This window comes from Blastomyces dermatitidis, assembly GCF_000003525.1.
Source record: "Blastomyces dermatitidis ER-3 genomic scaffold supercont1.10, whole genome shotgun sequence".
NCBI lineage: Eukaryota > Fungi > Ascomycota > Eurotiomycetes > Onygenales > Ajellomycetaceae > Blastomyces > Blastomyces dermatitidis.
The window spans coordinates 1,883,762-1,900,340 of NW_025544783.1; the positions used below are offsets into that span (position 1 = coordinate 1,883,762).

Here is a 16,579-nt window from a genome sequence, read left to right on the forward strand (position 1 = left end):
AGTCAGAGAAGGTAACAATGTTTGGGGTAACATACGCAGTACATACAAGGGAAGCATCCGTAATGGGAACGAACCGTGCACTGGGATTACTCTGTACATTTGTGAGGAATGGAATCGATCTCCCGCGACCCCCGGTGAAGAGACGAGGCCTGGATTTAGAGACAGGACAGGGCAGGACAGGACAGGGCAGGGCGAAGATGGGATGGGATGAGATGGTTCCGCTTTGGCTGTGGGTTTGTAGATGGACGGCGGAGCCCAATGAGGACTAGCGCTGGGCCGGCATCAGACCAAGATCAGATCAGGCAGCAGATAACTTACATGCTGTTCGTTCCCAGCTGGTAATAATACGCGGAATGCAGCAATAGTGCGCTGGATGAGACGGGTTCGGAGTGTACGTACCGTACCAGGGCTGTCACAGGGTCTGATCGACTGCGGCTCAAACCTAGGACAACAACCCATCAATCAGCATCTATCAGCCACCACCACCACCGTCACCATCACCAACCATCGCCATTGGCAGTCTAGCAGAGCGTGGAGTCGAAGGGCGTGGATGCAACCGCTAAAGGTCTCCGCCAACCAAAGACGACGGGGTCCAGCCCACCCAAGCTCCCCGTATGCCTACTGCATTCTGGTGCGCCCGTCGGGGCTGCGCTAATAAGCTAGAGGCCCAAGCCTCCTCTTCTTCTTCATGGCTTCGATGGAACATCTAGAGCTGGCAGCCAAACCATTCTGAGCATCTTATTATTTGCTCGCCCAAACCCGGGATTTTTGTTGTTTTTGCTTTTTCTGTCTCCTTCCCCTATCGACAACAGAGAGTTCCCCAATGCTTCATTTCTCTTCTCCTCTTCTTCTGCAAAAGTGAGGAAGGGAGAGAACAAACCGAGATATCCATCCCCAAGGGAGTGGAGTGTGCCGATCAGTTTGCTTTTCACTAAGTCATTTGTCTAAGGTTTTGATCTCTCTTTTTTTTTAGTGCATGCTTTTTTGACTTGATACCCATCTATGCTGCTATCAAGCGTCAGACTCTTCACGTTCTCCCTGTTTGCTTCCTTTTTTTTTCGGTGGGACCTGTTTCGTTTCCGCCTCCTGTCACCATATCTGTCACCGGAACCTCTCCCCGATGATAATTCGAACGGCATGTACTCTGTAGTTGGTCGTTTATCAATAACACCGCGAAAGTCGAGTAGGGATTTATTTTGTTCTCTCTTTTTTGCTCCAGTGCGGCCGCTCTTTCACCGCTACGTCGAGCTGCTGACGACGGGAACTGCAAGAAAAAAAAAACTCCCAAACCCGGAATGCCAAATAGGCCGACGGGGAGGGCCTCGAAAACCTGAGAAGCTTTTGACTTTTGCACAAGCCACGCCTAGTGCTAGCACTTCATTTGTTGGAAGTTCTACCGGCGTCCTCTCCCTTTTTTTGTTTCCTCCCTTCGGGAGTTCCATCAATGCGTACTCGGATCAGTATTCCGACTCGTCTTTGATTTACATGCTACTACCGGAGTTGTCCCGTAACTAATCCGTTGTCATATTCCTTGTCTCGAGCTTTCTCCAATTCTATTTGCGTTCGTCTACCTTTACTCCTACTGACTTTTATAAGCTTAGTTCTCTCGATTTTCCCTCTTCTCGTTACCCTTTTTTTTTTTGGCTACTCACCCTGGTTTTATACCTGATATAATTACCATTACTTCCCTAGACCATAATTTGAGCTCTATAGTCTCATTTTAGCTACAACCTTCTCCTAAATCCTCTACTTGCATTCAAATGCGAAACGTTAAAAGAGTACCCCTCTCATATTTCTTTACTATACTCGTTCATTTTATACTCTGATCTAGAACATTTGGTGTCTACCGTTTAAGGTGGGGTTATTCGCCATGACCCCAAACCATCATATACCTCACGGGAATGGGCAACCAATGCTCCTTACCACTGTAAGGATGGCTCATCTTTCCTTTAATAATGTTTAATGCGATGTGGTTATGTCTCTTGTAACCCTCAGAAAGCTGTATATTAGCGATATACCTCCTCGCTTCGGGGTATAAGAGGTAGCATCATCCATGTAGTCGCACTAACTAACACCTTATCCCCACCCTCACTAGGTACCGGACGAGGAGACGCCGAGTACCGTTCATGGCAATTCAGCCTGGCATAACGGATATTTCTATCAGGGGGGAATGGACATAAATACTTTCCAACATATGATCACGCCTTCATACGACAATTCGGGACCTGCACCAGCGTTGACTCCTTACGAAATACATTCAGGCTCACCGCCGTTGATGTTTGCAGGGAACATATTCAACCGTAATTCGTTCGAACAAGATCCCACCGCGCATCTCAACACCAACAAACTGCTGTTGTGGGATCCGGTACGACCTATCCAAGATAACCCAACCCCAAGGCAGGAGAATAAGAAACAGAGGATTAGAGGTCCTGACGTTGGCATGTCGGGCAACAACTTTGGACAAACGCCGACTGGGTTAGGTAGTCATGTCAACGTTCATTCCGTTTCGGACTCTGGTTACGCCACAAGCGTGACGGCGACGTCCATTGTAAGCCCCTTCTCAGTTGACCAGGCCGTGTATCCGCCGACGATAGATCCCTTTTGGAATACACCACAGGGTTACCCTCCCCTGCAAAATCAATATGCCTTCGTTGGTGAGCAGCAACAGCAACAGCAACAGCAAAAGCAACAGCAACAGCAGCAGCAGCAGCAGCAGCAGCAGCAACAGCAACAACAACAACAGCAACAGCAAGCTTGCTGGCAGACTAGTATGGAGGTAAGATCACAAGTAAACGATCCGCCGTTTGCATGCGATGAAGCTGAATGTGAATGGGTTGGAAAGTCTCAATCAGATAAAAAGTGAGTTGATCTTTTTTTTTTCTTTTCTTTTTCTTTTCTTTTCTTTGTATTTTCTTTTATTTTATTTCTTTTCCCTTCTCCATCTTGAATGTCTAAAATTCAATGGAGGATGGCCTAGCTAATGTGAAGCCGCATAGGAAGCACGTGATACGTCATCAAAAACGTTTCCACTGCACAGAACCCAGCTGCCCTCGAAAAGAGGGCTACGGGACAATCAATGACCTGGAGAGACATCAGAAAAGTCGCCATGGGATCAAGCCAACGCATGGAAATACAAGCGAGTTCAAGTGCTTCGGGACAAACTGCGCGACAAAAGATAAGATCTGGCCTCGGAAAGATAATTTTCAACAACATCTTAGGCGCGTCCACAGGGACGAGAATACCGACGAGCTTTTACGGCGGTAAGACCAGTTTTATTTATTTATTATTCTTACTTGTCTTCTTCTGCGTTGTTTCGACTTTTCTCTCTTCTTTTGAGTATGTCATATCAGTATACTGACTAAAAATAGCTCTAATATTTGGTTTGACTCTGTGAAGCAGTCAGGCCTAAACGGTTCAGGGGGACATAGCTTGCCCACTGGTTCAGCTCAACAGGAGCTTATAGATCCAAATAGCTATAGGCTCAACCCGCTCCAAGAAACGACTCAATTAAGCAATCGGCAATCTCACCCCTACGGGGCAACCATCATAGATGAGGGGACATCTAGCAACAATTCCCACTATCCACAAGGTATTCAATTGGACGAGTGGGACCATGTTAGCAGTAACACCTTGAACTGCACTATCAACTCGATGTCTGTCGAAGCTGGGACGGAAGATTTATCCGGCTCTTCACATGAGGATCAGAGGTGTCAGCTGAGCTCGTTCAATGCCTGGGATGATATCGAACTCCCACAGGATGCTGCTCAACCTTCCGAACACAACGGTGGAGATAACCCATCCTCACAATTCCTTCCTGAAACGAAACAGGGACCTTATTTTGCTTCATTCACAGAGGCTATTCTAGGTCTGTTCGAAGCCATGGGAAAATATGTACCCAACTTACGGCCAGAGCAACTGCGAGATGGAAACGGTGCTGGTTTATGTGAGCCGCCAGATGCTGGTGCCACTGATTATCCTTCTCAACTACCTAGTGGCTCCGGCATGGAGTCATATCTTGAGGTAATTAAGAATGGGTCAAAGCAATCTAGGGACAAGGCCCTACGCGATATGTTCAAGGCCGGTCTGAATTATTTAGAAGCATCTCAAGTGGATACAGACATAGCGCCACCTAGAACCACTAACCTCACCAGTAAGGACGGCCCTCAGCGACGTCGCGAGAAAAAGGTTTTCACATGTAGCTATGATGGTTGTACGCGAGAGACTGGACGGATGTCTGAGATGAAGTGTATCCTCCTTTTCTCCTCTTTATCTAAGTGGGGTACCTCAATTGCTAACGGATAAGTTTAGAAAGCACGAGAAGCGTCACTCTCGACCGTATGGGTGCACCCAGCTTGGATGCCCTAAAAGTTTTGGAAGTAAAAACGACTGGAAACGTCATGAAAACACTCAGCATTTCCAGCTCCAGCGCTGGCGTTGTCCAGTAAACCCTTCCCCAAAAGATCATGTAACGATCCGCGATGAGACACTTATGGAAGGGCCGGACCATAAGGATTTCCCTCCGGCTTTCCTAGTTCGTTCTCAAATCGATTGTGCACGAGTCTTTGACCGCAAAGACAGATTCCATCAGCACCTCCAATCCGAACACTCCCTCGACGGGAAGGCCGCAAAGCAAACCGTGAAACGAAATGAGATTGGACGAAATGGACAATTCCAATTCTGGTGTGGATTCTGCCGCGAGCTCATTCGGCTGCGAAAAGAAGGGCAGGATGCTTGGGACGAACGGTTTGATCACATTGACAACGAACATTATAAGCAGAAACAAAGCATTGATGTTTGGGTTCACCTAGAGGGGACCCTTACAGGGCATTGTATAGAGAAAGAAGATATGACAGGAGCCATGTTGGAAACGTCTAATGGATTTGAGATAGTTGAGGATGTAGGCGAGAAGCCCAAAAGCAGCGACGGCGGAGAAGCAGAGCCGACAAGAGACATGGAATCTACCGTTCCGACCGCCAGTGCCACCGAGTCTATTCTATCACCTCTCACGATTCCCATTCGTAGACACACTCGCCGCTCGCCAGCTCCGGGGTCTCGTGGTCGACCAGGGGCAGCACTTCAAGTCTCTCTCGCACCGGCTACCAAGCGTAAACACGCCTCTACCATGGCAGATTCGCGCCCGGGTGACAATGCTGTGTCTCATCGCTCTTCATCTTTCAACTCAGCGTCGACGATGCCCGATGGACAGCAGCGGATACTCTCGCAGCAAGCAGCAGCGTTTGGCGGAAGGGGAAACGGCTATTCCACGGCTGTCAACCCATTTGGGCAGAACTATGATTATGTTGATGTAAACGGTCTCATCCCTATCAACAATACAGTTCCGCCATGCGCGATTATTTCTTGTGTAAGTCTAACGTGTCGTTGTTCTATTGAGTGGCTTTCGCCTTTCTCCTCTCCCTTCTTCACCCTTCTTTCCTTCTCATTCACCTAAAATATTGTAAAAGAGTGAGAAGGGAAAAATGCGAGGATGAATAATCTAGCTCAAATATATATATCCCCTCTCACCCCACTTTATCATACCAGCTGACAAGATGTGCGCGACTGCAGTGCAAGTGTCCCTCCGGGACAAGTGAATACATGTACGAAGTCGCAGTAAGGTGTATCCAATGCGACCATTCTCCTTGCGCCAATTGCAAGTTTACAGTCTAAATATATATACCACCAAATACTATTGTATATCAACGTGCATTGGTAAGCTCCTCGACGGTCGCGGCGCCCATGCTACACTTTATATATATGGCTCTATATATACCTTTTCGCTGGGATACCAAGGTTAGAGGATATATTAAACGAATTTTGTCGTTTGTGTTTGGTTCTATCTTCGAGCTTAGGAAGCTCTCCGCCCTTTTGGATTTCTTCGCTTCTAACAGGAATACAAACAGTGCGGTTATGACTTTGTCAAATTGGGAAAAATTTTGTTCGTTTATCTGGGATTCGGAAGAATGGGATGGGGTGGGTAATTGAGCACATTTGATCTTTGGCTCGCGGGAATATGACCTTCTGCCGTTATTACGATCTAAGTCTTGGTTTTTTTTTTTTTTTTTTTCTTATTAGGTATATGTGTTTTGCATGATGGATATGGTAGCCAGGGTTATTTATATCTTGCTGCGGTAGTTTTCGTTTCCATGCGTACTTTTTTAGCCCCTTTGATTTTCCCCCCCTGTCTTTCTCCCATTTTCAAGTGCTGCAGTGTTGGGATACGCCAGGTTTTCTCAGAGATTCATGGCCCGAGTTATAATACTAGATTGGATATAATTTCTCCTGTTTATTTTCCTTTGATGTTTCCTTTCATTCCTTTTGTAACTCTTTGGGGTAGTTTAGAGAATGTTTTGCGGTTGATGGACACCGCTTCATTACCCGTCATACTTCTCCCTGTTTAGCAATCTCTGCCATTTTCAATTTTCAGTATGTAGGGAAATTCACATCATAAAACACTCGTTTTCACATGAATCTCATCCATCCCGGTCCTGCAGAGCTATAAAACAATGATCTACATCGTTACAACCCGAAAATGAATGCGTACTTGCAATGAACCACTCACAGCTTCGCCTCCCCAGGCTCCCCAATCAAATCCAAAAAGCTCCCATGCACTTCGTCCGTCAAATCACTCGCCTGCATGCTTCTCCCCTTCGCTACAAACGCCCTCCTCGAGCATTCCCTCGTTATCGCACTACCCGCCCACGCAACTAACAAAAGTGTTGCAGGCCTAGATAATTTCTTCTGTTGCCGATTACCACCTTCCTCCCGGCCTCCACCACCGCCACTCTCCTCACCACCAAGCGAAAGTTCCTGCTCAACATCGCGCTCAGATAGCTCCTCCCTCCCAGCCTCCGCCTCAGATTCCCCAGTCTCCCACAGCCCCTCGTGATACGCCTTGCGCCACGCAAGTAACGTCCCCAACGATCCCGTCAACGTATCCCCCTGCCCGCCACTCCTCTTCAACCCACCCCGCACGTCACAGATGACATTGGCAATCCCATTGGAAATCACATCATGGGGCCCCTTCTGTATAATCGTCACGCCACCCAGCGCAATCGACAGCCGCTTGCAAGCCGCCGACTTGCCCGCATCATTGTCCGATACGGATGATGGTGGTGATGATGATGATGATGCCGCATCCACACCCAGCGCTTTCGCCAGCCGCGCGAACTCCACAACGTTAGGCGTCAGAATGCACTCTGCGTAGCCGTGGACGAGATCCGGGTGGTTCTGGACGAGAAGCAGGGCGTCCGCGTCTAGGACTATGGGGATTCCCCTCGCGCGTGCTTCTTTGATGATCTCGATGACTATTTCTTGCGTGGTTGGGTCTCGGCCGAGGCCGGGGCCGATGACGAGGACGTGTAGGCGGGATAGGAAGGAGAGGATGGGCTCTGCGAGCGCACGGGCGTGTGGGGGGGAAAGGGGGCTGTTGGCGAATGAGGAGAGGGTGCTGGAGGATTGGAGGATTGGGTGGACCATGAGATTTGGGGAGTAGGATTTTATTACCTAGATATTGTTAGGGAGGGGTTATTTATATAGGGGATAAACTGATTGCGATAGGGGAGGAAGTGAGGATACGTACGATTGCCGCGGATGGTTCACAGATAACATGGCTCTACATTATTTATGTTAGGTTGAGGATGCAAATTGTGGTAAGAGATGTATTCATGTAGCGATTTATTTGACTTACCATGTCGCAGCCTAGATGGAGTTAGCGAGATTGGAGTTAGTTGATCCCATAGATCCAACTCGAAAGTCCTGAAATTGAATAGGGGTATGTGTAATGTATATGTAGCAGGAAAGAAAGGGAAGCCTACCAAGTCTTGCAGAAGCCATTGCAGAAAAATACGGGGCACCTGTATAACTGCAGTGTTCGACATGGCATCAGTGCCTCTGCTCTGTTCTCAATAGCAAATAGGATAATTTTCTCTTGGAGAAAACAGCCGCTATCAAATAGAAGAGCGGGGAACGACAAAGGGGTAGAGGGCAAAAGCCTCTGGCGCACAATCCATGATAACCAATGAAGCACAGACGCCTCTAAACGCATGGAAAGGTGATAATTGCTTCCAATCTCATATTGGAAGATATCTGGATATGTTGGGAAGCGGAACGAAAAAACGCAGTGTAGTAGACGGGGTACACACTCTGGACTTCCTCCAATAACTGCAACACGTCCCAGCTGTCCTGTTATTGCGGTATTAGTTACCCCATTTCGCAAATTATAAGATCCATCGCTCCATGACCTGAGATAGGATACAAAATGGGGGTGCGGTACTATCCGTTCGGCGAGCTACTAGCTAACTGATCCCACATCCACTCTATACAGCTAGCCTACTCGCAGCGCACATGCGAGTGGAGAGAAGGACAAAGAAACCTTCCACCCTCATCAGCAGAACTCACCTTTATGAAACTTCTCCAGCATGGGCGGGATAATCCTTCGCACATTAGCGAGCAGTTTCTTCGAGTGGCCGGACATCATTTGGGTTGGGTAGCGGTCGTCTGGCTTCCACATTGGATTTGATGTAAGTGATTAAAGCTGTCTTTTACACCGTCGCTTTTTAAATAGCTGGGCTTGCGCGCGTGTGTATTTATCTTCCCATATAGTAATACATTTACTATATGCGTTAAAGCGAGCAATTGATTGAAATTTAGAGATGGGTTCGCAACTGTATAGTTCAGGGAACGGGATGTCTTGTTTTGATCCGTCGTTATAACCACGTGAGTTATGACGGAATAATAGCTAACCGTTGACGTCAAGCATCGACGCTCATGGCGGAGCTAGATATTGTTACATATCAACTCACCAACTACATACAGCCTGTATTAACACAGAATTTTTTGTAGTTCATCTAGCCTATGGGAGTGTGTAACTGCCTTTTGTCCGAAAGCGACGATGTTCCACGTTACGGCGCAGCTTAAATGGTCGGTCCAGTAGGGGTCGAAAGAGCGGGAGAAGGGGAGTTGGTGCGCCGCATTTATTGCTATGCAATCCTTGTCTAAAAAGGCATCTATTTCGCAGAGTTCCTCTAGAGACGCGTCAGAGATTAGTGCATCGCATCTCATCTCATCCAAGCGATGAAATATTGTCCCAAATTTTCCATACAGTATGGACCCCGTTCCCTCGAAAAATACTCAAAAGGAAATGCTTCGAAGGCTAGTGAAACAAGCTAGAAACCGTTCAGATAAGGACATGACATTATCTTTTTTTTAGCTATCATCATATAAAACGTCTAGCTAGAAAAAAAGAAAAAAAGGGGGCAAAGAGTGGGATTTTTGATGCGTCTCTTTGAATAGATATAAATTTCACGACCCTCTCCATAGCCCACAAATATGAAGATTGCCAAAAAAAAAAATGAAGACAATGGAAACCCCGACCCGAGTAGCAACAAAAGGAAACAAGTTTGATTGTTTTTGAGTTTATTTAAGGGGAATGAAACGCGACGAGTGGGTAGCACCGATACCGGGTCTACCGTGCTTGACGGGTTTGCTAAAGGAAACGGTTAGTATTGCGGAATTAACCAAGGCAAAATAGAACGACAAAAGCGATTATATCACAGAAGCGGTAAAAAGTGAAAGAGCACATACTATGAGATCGAGAATTCACCAAGATAGTGGCCAACCATCTCGGGTTTGATTTCAACTTGGTTGAATTCCTTTCCGGAGTAGATACCGACGATGCTACCAATCATTTCTGGGACCACAATCATGTCCCGGAGGTGAGTCTTGACAAGGTCAGGCTTCTCGTTGGGCTTGGCCTCTTGCTTGGCCTTGCGGAGCTTCTTGATCAGGCCCATGGGCTTGCGCTTCAGGCCGCGATTGAACCGGCGGCGGGCACGAGCGTGGACGACATCGCGCAGCTGCTCGGAGGAGAGGTCAAGGAGTCTGTAATTTCAGAACGATGTTTCAATTAGAATGGCTAGGTTTCAAAGTTTTTGGAATCGCTTCTCCTTTGATATGTATAGGCTGTGTGTGTCAAGGACGGCAGAACAAACGTACTGGTCGAGGTCGATTCCCCGGTAAGAAAACTTGCGGAAGGCTCTCTTTCTCTTGAGCTCTGTTTCGATAGGAACGGTCTGTTAGCCAAATTTGATCCATACTGCATATTTCCTTTCTAGCCCTTCGATCCAATTCAAATTTTTCGGTACGTCGTTTGTCCCTTGCTCTGGCCAGCCTATTAACTCCTCCCGTACCCTCGTCATTTTAACCACTCATTTTTTCATCAACCGTAATATTTCCTTCCACATTAACCCCTTGTCACACAGAACGACGACGAAGAAAACCACACACAACAGGGAGATATAGATATTAGCAACGTACCAGCAGCCTCATCGGCGTTCTAAAATGCCACATAGTAATCAGTATTCAATAGTTCTCCTGGATAACACAGAAACACAGAACGAGAAAGAGTAGCACTCACGTATTCAACGTCAGCCATGATTGCAAATGTCCCTTTTAAGACGCTTTCCGAGTGCCGTTCGAAAAGCGATGGGTAGTTGTTGTCGCGCTGAAGGGGGCTTGAAGGCGGTTGGGTCGTCGTTCCTCGTCGTTCGGTGGACCAGCGGAGGAGTTTGAAAGCGTGGAGGGTGAGGCTCGGCTAAGCGACGGCGCTAAGGTTTTGTGCCCTAACTGTTCTCTTGATTGGGACTAGCGTGAACCTAGAGCTTCCAGCCTTTTGGGATTGTTCGAAAGTCGAAAGGGGTCGGTCATTCGTGACTTCCACGGCTCGTTCAGAGTACAATAATAGACGGTCCTGAGATAGAGATTGAACGGTAGGGCTTAATACTGCGGGAAGAGCTTTATGGGCATTTTAATCTACGGCAGATACTACTGGGGGTACTACACGTCGCTTTAGGGCTGTAGTGAGCGAGGAGGCGCATACTACTACTGGAACCTGAACAGTTCAGAACAACGGCCATCTTCGATTCGTAGGCAAGTAGATAGATGACGTTAGGCATGTTTGTGATTTTAGAAATACATGAATCTTTCCATCATGGATGTCATCAAAAAGCTAGTCAACATAATCTTGACAAATGCCACCATCCCGGCTGCAATGCATTTACAACTATGATCGCCAGACTGATACATTTTTCTGTTCCAAAGCGGCACGTAGAGTATCGCATCGCAGTCCCAGTTGTTGACCATATCCTCGCGAAGCGAGAGATGAAAAGTATCACTTGATTTAGTCGAAGAGACCGAAGCCCATATCCTCATCGGACTCCTCCTTCTCCTCCTCCTTCTCCTCCGCCTTCTCAGCAGCAGCCTCACCGCCAGCGGCAGCGGCGCCACCGGCAGCAGGGGCGCCACCAGCAGCACCACCAGATGGGACGGAGGCGAGCTTGGCGGTTCCCTCAGCGATCAGCTAGAAAAAGAAGGAAGAAATTGATGTCAGTAATCCCATCCCACACTCATATTAAGTTAACGACCTCGGAATTCCGTGCTAGGGGTGATATGCACTGACCTCGGAAAGATCCTTTCCTTTGAGCTCAGAGAGGAGCTTCTCGAGGCGCTCATCGTCAGCATCGATACCGACAGCGCTGAGAACGGACTTTATGTCCTCAGCAGAGGGGGAGGTGTTTCCACCTAGGCCGAGGAGGAGGTAAGCTGCGAGGTGCTTCATTTTTGTATGTGTTGTTTTCTAAGAGCGAGGAAATACCAAGATTAGTATACGGGTGTGGTCAACAGCAAAGGGCAAGATAACTTCTAGGCATAATACGTACATTTGAGAGTTTCCGAACAGGAGAATCAATCGATTTAACCGCGAGTTGGGCGGAGACTGAGACGTCGAGTTCGATGGGGATTGAAAACGGTGGTTGGTTGCAGCACAAGGAAGATTGGATGGTGAAACGTAAAATTGTTTTCGTAGCAAGCGAGCGTGCGTTTAGTAAGCAACGAATGCCTGGCACTAAAGCTAGCAATGCGTGGCGATAAGCATACCCAACCAACCCAGAAGATGACTAATACTCCGCACGTGACCGTAAGAGCCACCCGCGTCCAATGCTGCTTTCCCGATATAAAAGTTGCCAACCTCAACCCTCGTCTTTGTCCTTCTGGGCGCTTCGATCCATGTCTGGCGGTCAATACAGCTGCCTAATATCCTCTGTGAATGCTATTTCTTGTTGCCGGCATAATATCACTCGTTTTAGTCTCTTGAATAGGGCTTTGTAGCACACCATCTTGCCAGCGGATTGCATCTAAGTCAGTCGACATGTTTTGGCTGAAGATACTCCCGTCATGAACCTCTCTATTTTCACTAGTTATCGATGAGCGTCTCTCCCACAAGCCGGTTTCCCATTAAAATTCCACCCCAAACCTACTCACCATGAGCGTTAGTATCACTTTTCATATGCTTCTTTTTTCAAGACAACCGTGACTAACGTAGCTCGTTCCAGTTCCTTAACTCGGTCCTCTCGTCGATTGAGACAGGCGACATAACCCCCACCGTCACTCCTGCAGCCCGGAATCCTGTGTCACGCCCTGCATCTTCGGTTTCCAAACCCAGCTCTACTCCATCCTCGACGGCGCAAGCCAACTCGCGCACAACCTCGGGACAAAAGCGGAGAGCTGAGGATGATGTTCGGCCGGTAGGAAATCCTCATAAAGTTTCCAGGTCTTCGTCTCCCCTGAGATCAACCCCCCAAAAGTCGACTCCAGCCCCGTCCTTGGTTACTAAACCGCGCTCTGTCCAAAAATCGGCGGCCCCCAGGTTGACTACAAAGCAGCCATCCACAAGCACCCCAAAAAATGGCCCACAACCCGCCGTTTCCCCAGCCAAGCCCCCTCCTAAAGGTTCTTATGCAGAGATGATGCTTCGGGCCAAGGCCCTGCAAGAGAAAGCCCCTACGCAGCTTGGAATGATTAAACATCACTCAATAGCCAAAGAAAAGCAACTTCAGCTCAAACGAAAAGCAATGGAAGCGAAGCCAAAGGGACTTGAAGTGGAGAAAAATAAGAAGAATGGAACAGCTACACAAGCCAAGTCGCCCAGCGCTAGTGGACAGCAGGCAGCCAAAACAAGCGCGGCAAGGGCTGCTTTGTTGAAAAGCCGCGGAGAATCGGAATATAAAGGAACTGCGCGCCCGCCTTCTGCCCCTCCAGTTCTGGAGTATAAAGGCACCTCAGGCCTCCCCAGCCGTCGTGCTTCTAGCCATGGTCGCGGCACGAAGAAGGGCTCTCGTGCGCCTGTACGCGATGAATACTTAGGTACGGACGAAGAAGATGAAGGCGACTTTTACGATGATTACGATGAAGCAGGCTATTATTCGGGCGAATCAACGGACATGGAAGCTGGCTTGATGGACGTTGAGGAGGAAGAGCAACGTGCCTTCAGAGCAGCCAAACTTGAAGACGAACAAGAGCGCCTGGCTGAACTGGCGGCCAAGAGAGAGAAAATGGAACGGAAGAAGAAGCTTGATGCTCTTGCCCAGAAGTCTCGGCGCTAATGTAATTAATATACAGCCATCCGAAAAATCGAGAGAACTGCGTGCTCAAGCCCTCTCTTTATATGTTTTTGTATGTTTTCTAATCTTTAAGTCGTCAGGCTCAAACGGATTTCTGGATTTGGATGGATGCGAATGGTTCGCTCTATACTTGTTGGTGTCCAGACCTCGCAGTTATTGGAGGAGAGGATAATTAAATCGCCTAGGCGGGGGTCTTTAGAGTCGCTTCTGTCGTGATCACCTCGCACTTCCTTTTCTTCCCTTTTCTTCCCTCTTCTTCCCTTTTCTTCCTATTTTACTTTATATCACATTACCCCTTTTAATCGTTTTCCACTCACATTTTCTGGAGTTTTCCTCTCATCGCATCTTGTTTGGTACTGAGCCAATTTATTTTTGCATAGCGAAGCGAGTTTTAATCCTTGTCCTTCTTCATCCCATTAGCTAGTTGAATTCAATATCTACATCAGACTAGTACTCCTGAGGGATCTAGGTTATTGAAAATAGATATCTTTGGCCCTTAAAAAAGAGTAATTATTCCAAACCACCCAAAAACGATGTAACCCCGCTCCACCCATCGTTATTTAATCTTGACAATTCATCGTCCGCTACTCGTCTCAAGTTTTGCATCGCACTATTAACCGCCATCTTGTTTTGTCGGCGTCCATCAGCTGTCTTGAAGTCGGCCCCGTGGCGCATCATGTCGTCGCGAATTCTCTGAAACTCCGCGTTCAGCAAAAGCTGGAGACGTAGCGTATCGTCATATGTCTCCACAAGCCCATGGAGCAACGAGAACCAAATCCATGCAAAGTCGGGCTGAAGCTGGTCAAGCTGAGGAGTTGGAGGGCTTGCATCGCTATCTAGGGGTTGATTGATGCACCGCAGAAGCTTCGCGAGGGCCCATGTATTCCGCTTGCGGATCGGATGTAGACGATTTGGATATAAGACGGGATCGATATTGAGATAGCGGATAGCGGTGGGGATGAAGGCGAATTTGTAACAATTGGCATCCAGTAGATTTACGATAAGTTCATCGAGGAGTTGTGGGAATGGTTGACGGGTTATCGGCCAGCATTTGGTACTGCTCAGCAACGCAAATGCTGCTTCAATCCTTTGAATTGAGGCTCTCGCGCCTTCGTCTGGTTTCTTACTCCTTGCGAGAAATTCGCGTGCTTCTTTCTCCGGGGAGGAACTAGACGGACCCTCCGACGTGAGAAACTGGTCCTCGCGTGCTGTAGTTCCTTCTAGACATTTGGGGCACTTGCACTCGAAGAAATACTGTAGTTGGAGTTCGCTTTGGCGTGTTTGAAAGGGCTCGGTATTATCGATATAAGATATGTATATCTGCTCGTCGGGGGCAATGTCCTGCAATGCCTTCAAATACATCACTGGTCCGTCGAATCCAATATAGGCATTTGGCTGGCAGCTATGATTGATGTATGACGCAAACGGAAGAAAGCACAATCCGATTCGGTCAAAATATTGGTTGGTAAGGGTAAAAGCATTGGTTTCCAGCTATAAAGTATTCCCTCGTCAGCCCTCCTCTACCAACTTGTATGAAAGCAGGTAAAAAGGCATAGTAACCCTACCTTTGCAAAGTAGGCGGCAAGGGTGGACAAGTCAATATCAGTGTTCGAAATTGCTTTCAATGCTTCGGCGGTAACAGTAGTCCTATAGGCCTGTTCACCACCCCTCTGCTTCATCTTGGAAAAGTGATGTCCAAGTGTACGGAACGACTCATAATGATTGTCGTACATTTCCTTCGCAGCCTTATTATCCGGCGGAGATATTATCCTAAGAACAGCCCTCACGTTCATAGGTAGAATTCTTGGTTGACAATTTTTGTATATCTTGCATTCTTTCTTGTGCGATGCCGCCCAGCTTTCGGATTGGCATCTCTAAGAAGAATGATAGGCGCAAATGGTATTAACGCTCGAACAAAACTGACAGGGACAAGAACTAGACCTTACAAGAGAAAGTGTAGATAAAAGGGTTCACCGTAACATACCCTATCACAGTACCTGACAACATTACAGCCAGTACACGCCTTCAATGTGAAGTCAGGATTCACCTCGTCGCCTATGGTTGCGAAGCAATTCGAGCACGTATCATGCAGCCGCGCAGTATCCAAGACTGTAGCGAAGTTGGCGGTAATCGCGAAGATATTATCCCTAGGCCGTATCTGGGACGTTGCAAATAGTCCTAGCCCCTTGTCAGGAGTTTGTTTAGGCGCGGCTCTTGGGTCTGTACAGACAATTCTTCTGGTGGTGCTGGCCATGTTGGCGATTTAGATGAACTGCAACGTGCTAGCTTGGTTATGCAGGTTTTCATTTCGTTCTCCCTCTCTTTCTCCCTTTTCTTCACCTAGTAGTTTCTTCCATACATCAATTAAAACGCTGGAATTATTTAGGTAGATATCTCCCTATAATTTTGGTAGCCAGATTCACTCGGTTCGTTGGTCGCTTAATCGCGTCTCGCGATGGCGGTTGGGGAGTTGGCGCTAGTGGGGGCGCTACTGAGAAGCTTATTTTAACCATGCGTATACAATAATTAAGATTGGAGCAACGAGCACGCGCTCAGGCTGTGAGATTTTATTGCGAACTACTTTGAAAGAGAAATAGGGAAATTCAAATCAAACGTACATGAAGGTGATGGTATCCGCAATCGAACTTTTGTCTATGCGAATCTCACAAGCTAGTAAGACAGATATAAAAAATTTGAAAAGCAAAAAAGAATAAAAGAATAAAAGAATTTACAGGCTGATCTCAGGTTTTGTGAACAGGGTTGCTTGGTCATTGGCTGCTTAGTGCATATGGAATAGTCGGATAGGACAGTTGGAGAAAAATTGGGGGGATAGTATAACAAAAAAAAATAAAAAGAATCGAGAAACATAGAATCAGATACTCAATGTGTATAGGCAGAATGAAAATAGAACGCGACACTCCAGCCAAAACAAGAAATCAGAGAAAGAAGAGCGAGCACTTAAAACACCTGTCAACACAGGCCTATCTATGGCATGCATGGAAAGCAAGATGGGGGGTGGAGGGAAAGGAAATATTTTAAGAGGGAGAAGACCAAAGATCAGGATAGTAGTTCTGGTTTCCGGAAATAAACGGAATTTAAGAGCACAAATTCTAAAGTATTGTGGG

The 16,579-nt window shown here is 47.3% G+C and overlaps 7 protein-coding genes across 7 annotated transcripts; 3 read left to right on the top strand and 4 right to left on the bottom strand.

The window, feature by feature from the left end:
• Positions 1–3: 3 nt before the first annotated feature.
• Positions 4–655, top strand: BDCG_08100 (uncharacterized protein; the record flags this gene model as incomplete). The annotated part of the gene is made up of 2 exons (XM_045423876.1): positions 4–233; positions 419–655. The coding sequence occupies exons 1-2, from the start codon at positions 18–20 to the stop codon at positions 653–655; spliced, it is 453 nt and encodes a 150-aa protein (XP_045272717.1). The 5' UTR covers positions 4–17.
• A 1,215-nt stretch (positions 656–1,870) lies between these two features.
• Positions 1,871–6,045, top strand: BDCG_08101 (uncharacterized protein; the record flags this gene model as incomplete). The annotated part of the gene is made up of 6 exons (XM_045423877.1): positions 1,871–1,927; positions 2,096–2,859; positions 2,997–3,260; positions 3,369–4,244; positions 4,309–5,362; positions 5,566–6,045. 6 exons carry the CDS (start codon positions 1,871–1,873, stop codon positions 5,665–5,667), a joined length of 3,117 nt encoding a protein of 1,038 aa, XP_045272718.1. The 3' UTR covers positions 5,668–6,045.
• Positions 6,046–6,092: 47 nt separating this feature from the next.
• Positions 6,093–8,684, bottom strand: BDCG_08102 (YjeF). Its single transcript, XM_045423878.1, has 6 exons — positions 8,398–8,684; positions 8,142–8,181; positions 7,815–7,861; positions 7,688–7,698; positions 7,580–7,612; positions 6,093–7,503 (listed from the first exon to the last, which is right to left on the bottom strand). The coding sequence occupies exons 1-6, from the start codon at positions 8,507–8,509 to the stop codon at positions 6,556–6,558; spliced, it is 1,191 nt and encodes a 396-aa protein (XP_045272719.1). The 5' UTR covers positions 8,510–8,684; the 3' UTR covers positions 6,093–6,555.
• A 730-nt stretch (positions 8,685–9,414) lies between these two features.
• Positions 9,415–10,432, bottom strand: BDCG_08103 (40S ribosomal protein S15; the record flags this gene model as incomplete). Its single annotated transcript, XM_045423879.1, has 5 exons — positions 9,415–9,484; positions 9,583–9,879; positions 9,994–10,051; positions 10,315–10,333; positions 10,415–10,432. The coding sequence occupies 5 exons, from the start codon at positions 10,430–10,432 to the stop codon at positions 9,415–9,417; spliced, it is 462 nt and encodes a 153-aa protein (XP_045272720.1).
• Positions 10,433–10,893: 461 nt separating this feature from the next.
• Positions 10,894–11,895, bottom strand: BDCG_08104 (50S ribosomal protein LP2). Its single transcript, XM_045423880.1, has 3 exons — positions 11,715–11,895; positions 11,456–11,632; positions 10,894–11,356 (listed from the first exon to the last, which is right to left on the bottom strand). Exons 2-3 carry the CDS (start codon positions 11,612–11,614, stop codon positions 11,177–11,179), a joined length of 339 nt encoding a protein of 112 aa, XP_045272721.1. The 5' UTR covers positions 11,615–11,632; positions 11,715–11,895; the 3' UTR covers positions 10,894–11,176.
• Positions 11,896–12,016: 121 nt separating this feature from the next.
• BDCG_08105 (uncharacterized protein) lies at positions 12,017–14,159 on the top strand. The gene is made up of 2 exons (XM_045423881.1): positions 12,017–12,322; positions 12,387–14,159. The coding sequence occupies exons 1-2, from the start codon at positions 12,317–12,319 to the stop codon at positions 13,434–13,436; spliced, it is 1,056 nt and encodes a 351-aa protein (XP_045272722.1). The 5' UTR covers positions 12,017–12,316; the 3' UTR covers positions 13,437–14,159.
• Positions 13,531–15,907, bottom strand: BDCG_08106 (SET and MYND domain-containing protein). Its single transcript, XM_045423882.1, has 3 exons — positions 15,439–15,907; positions 15,020–15,328; positions 13,531–14,945 (listed from the first exon to the last, which is right to left on the bottom strand). The coding sequence occupies exons 1-3, from the start codon at positions 15,706–15,708 to the stop codon at positions 13,965–13,967; spliced, it is 1,560 nt and encodes a 519-aa protein (XP_045272723.1). The 5' UTR covers positions 15,709–15,907; the 3' UTR covers positions 13,531–13,964.
• Positions 15,908–16,579: the final 672 nt, after the last annotated feature.

Bases quoted from the DNA above. Each gene is read 5' to 3' on its own strand.
- BDCG_08102 (XM_045423878.1), bottom strand. From the start codon at position 8,509: ATGTGGAAGCCAGACGACCGCTACCCAACCCAAATGATGTCCGGCCAC. The intron at 8,182-8,397 runs GTGAGTTCTGCT...CCGCAATAACAG, and splicing joins GCTGGAGAAGTTTCATAAAG to GACAGCTGGGACGTGTTGCA. The intron at 7,862-8,141 runs GTGTGTACCCCG...CGAACACTGCAG, and splicing joins GTTATTGGAGGAAGTCCAGA to TTATACAGGTGCCCCGTATT.
- BDCG_08106 (XM_045423882.1), bottom strand. From the start codon at position 15,708: ATGGCCAGCACCACCAGAAGAATTGTCTGTACAGACCCAAGAGCCGCG. The intron at 15,329-15,438 runs GTATGTTACGGT...CATTCTTCTTAG, and splicing joins TTGTCAGGTACTGTGATAGG to AGATGCCAATCCGAAAGCTG. The intron at 14,946-15,019 runs GTAGGGTTACTA...AATACTTTATAG, and splicing joins TTGCCGCCTACTTTGCAAAG to CTGGAAACCAATGCTTTTAC.
- BDCG_08104 (XM_045423880.1), bottom strand. From the start codon at position 11,614: ATGAAGCACCTCGCAGCTTACCTCCTCCTCGGCCTAGGTGGAAACACC. The intron at 11,357-11,455 runs GTCAGTGCATAT...TTCTTTTTCTAG, and splicing joins AAGGAAAGGATCTTTCCGAG to CTGATCGCTGAGGGAACCGC.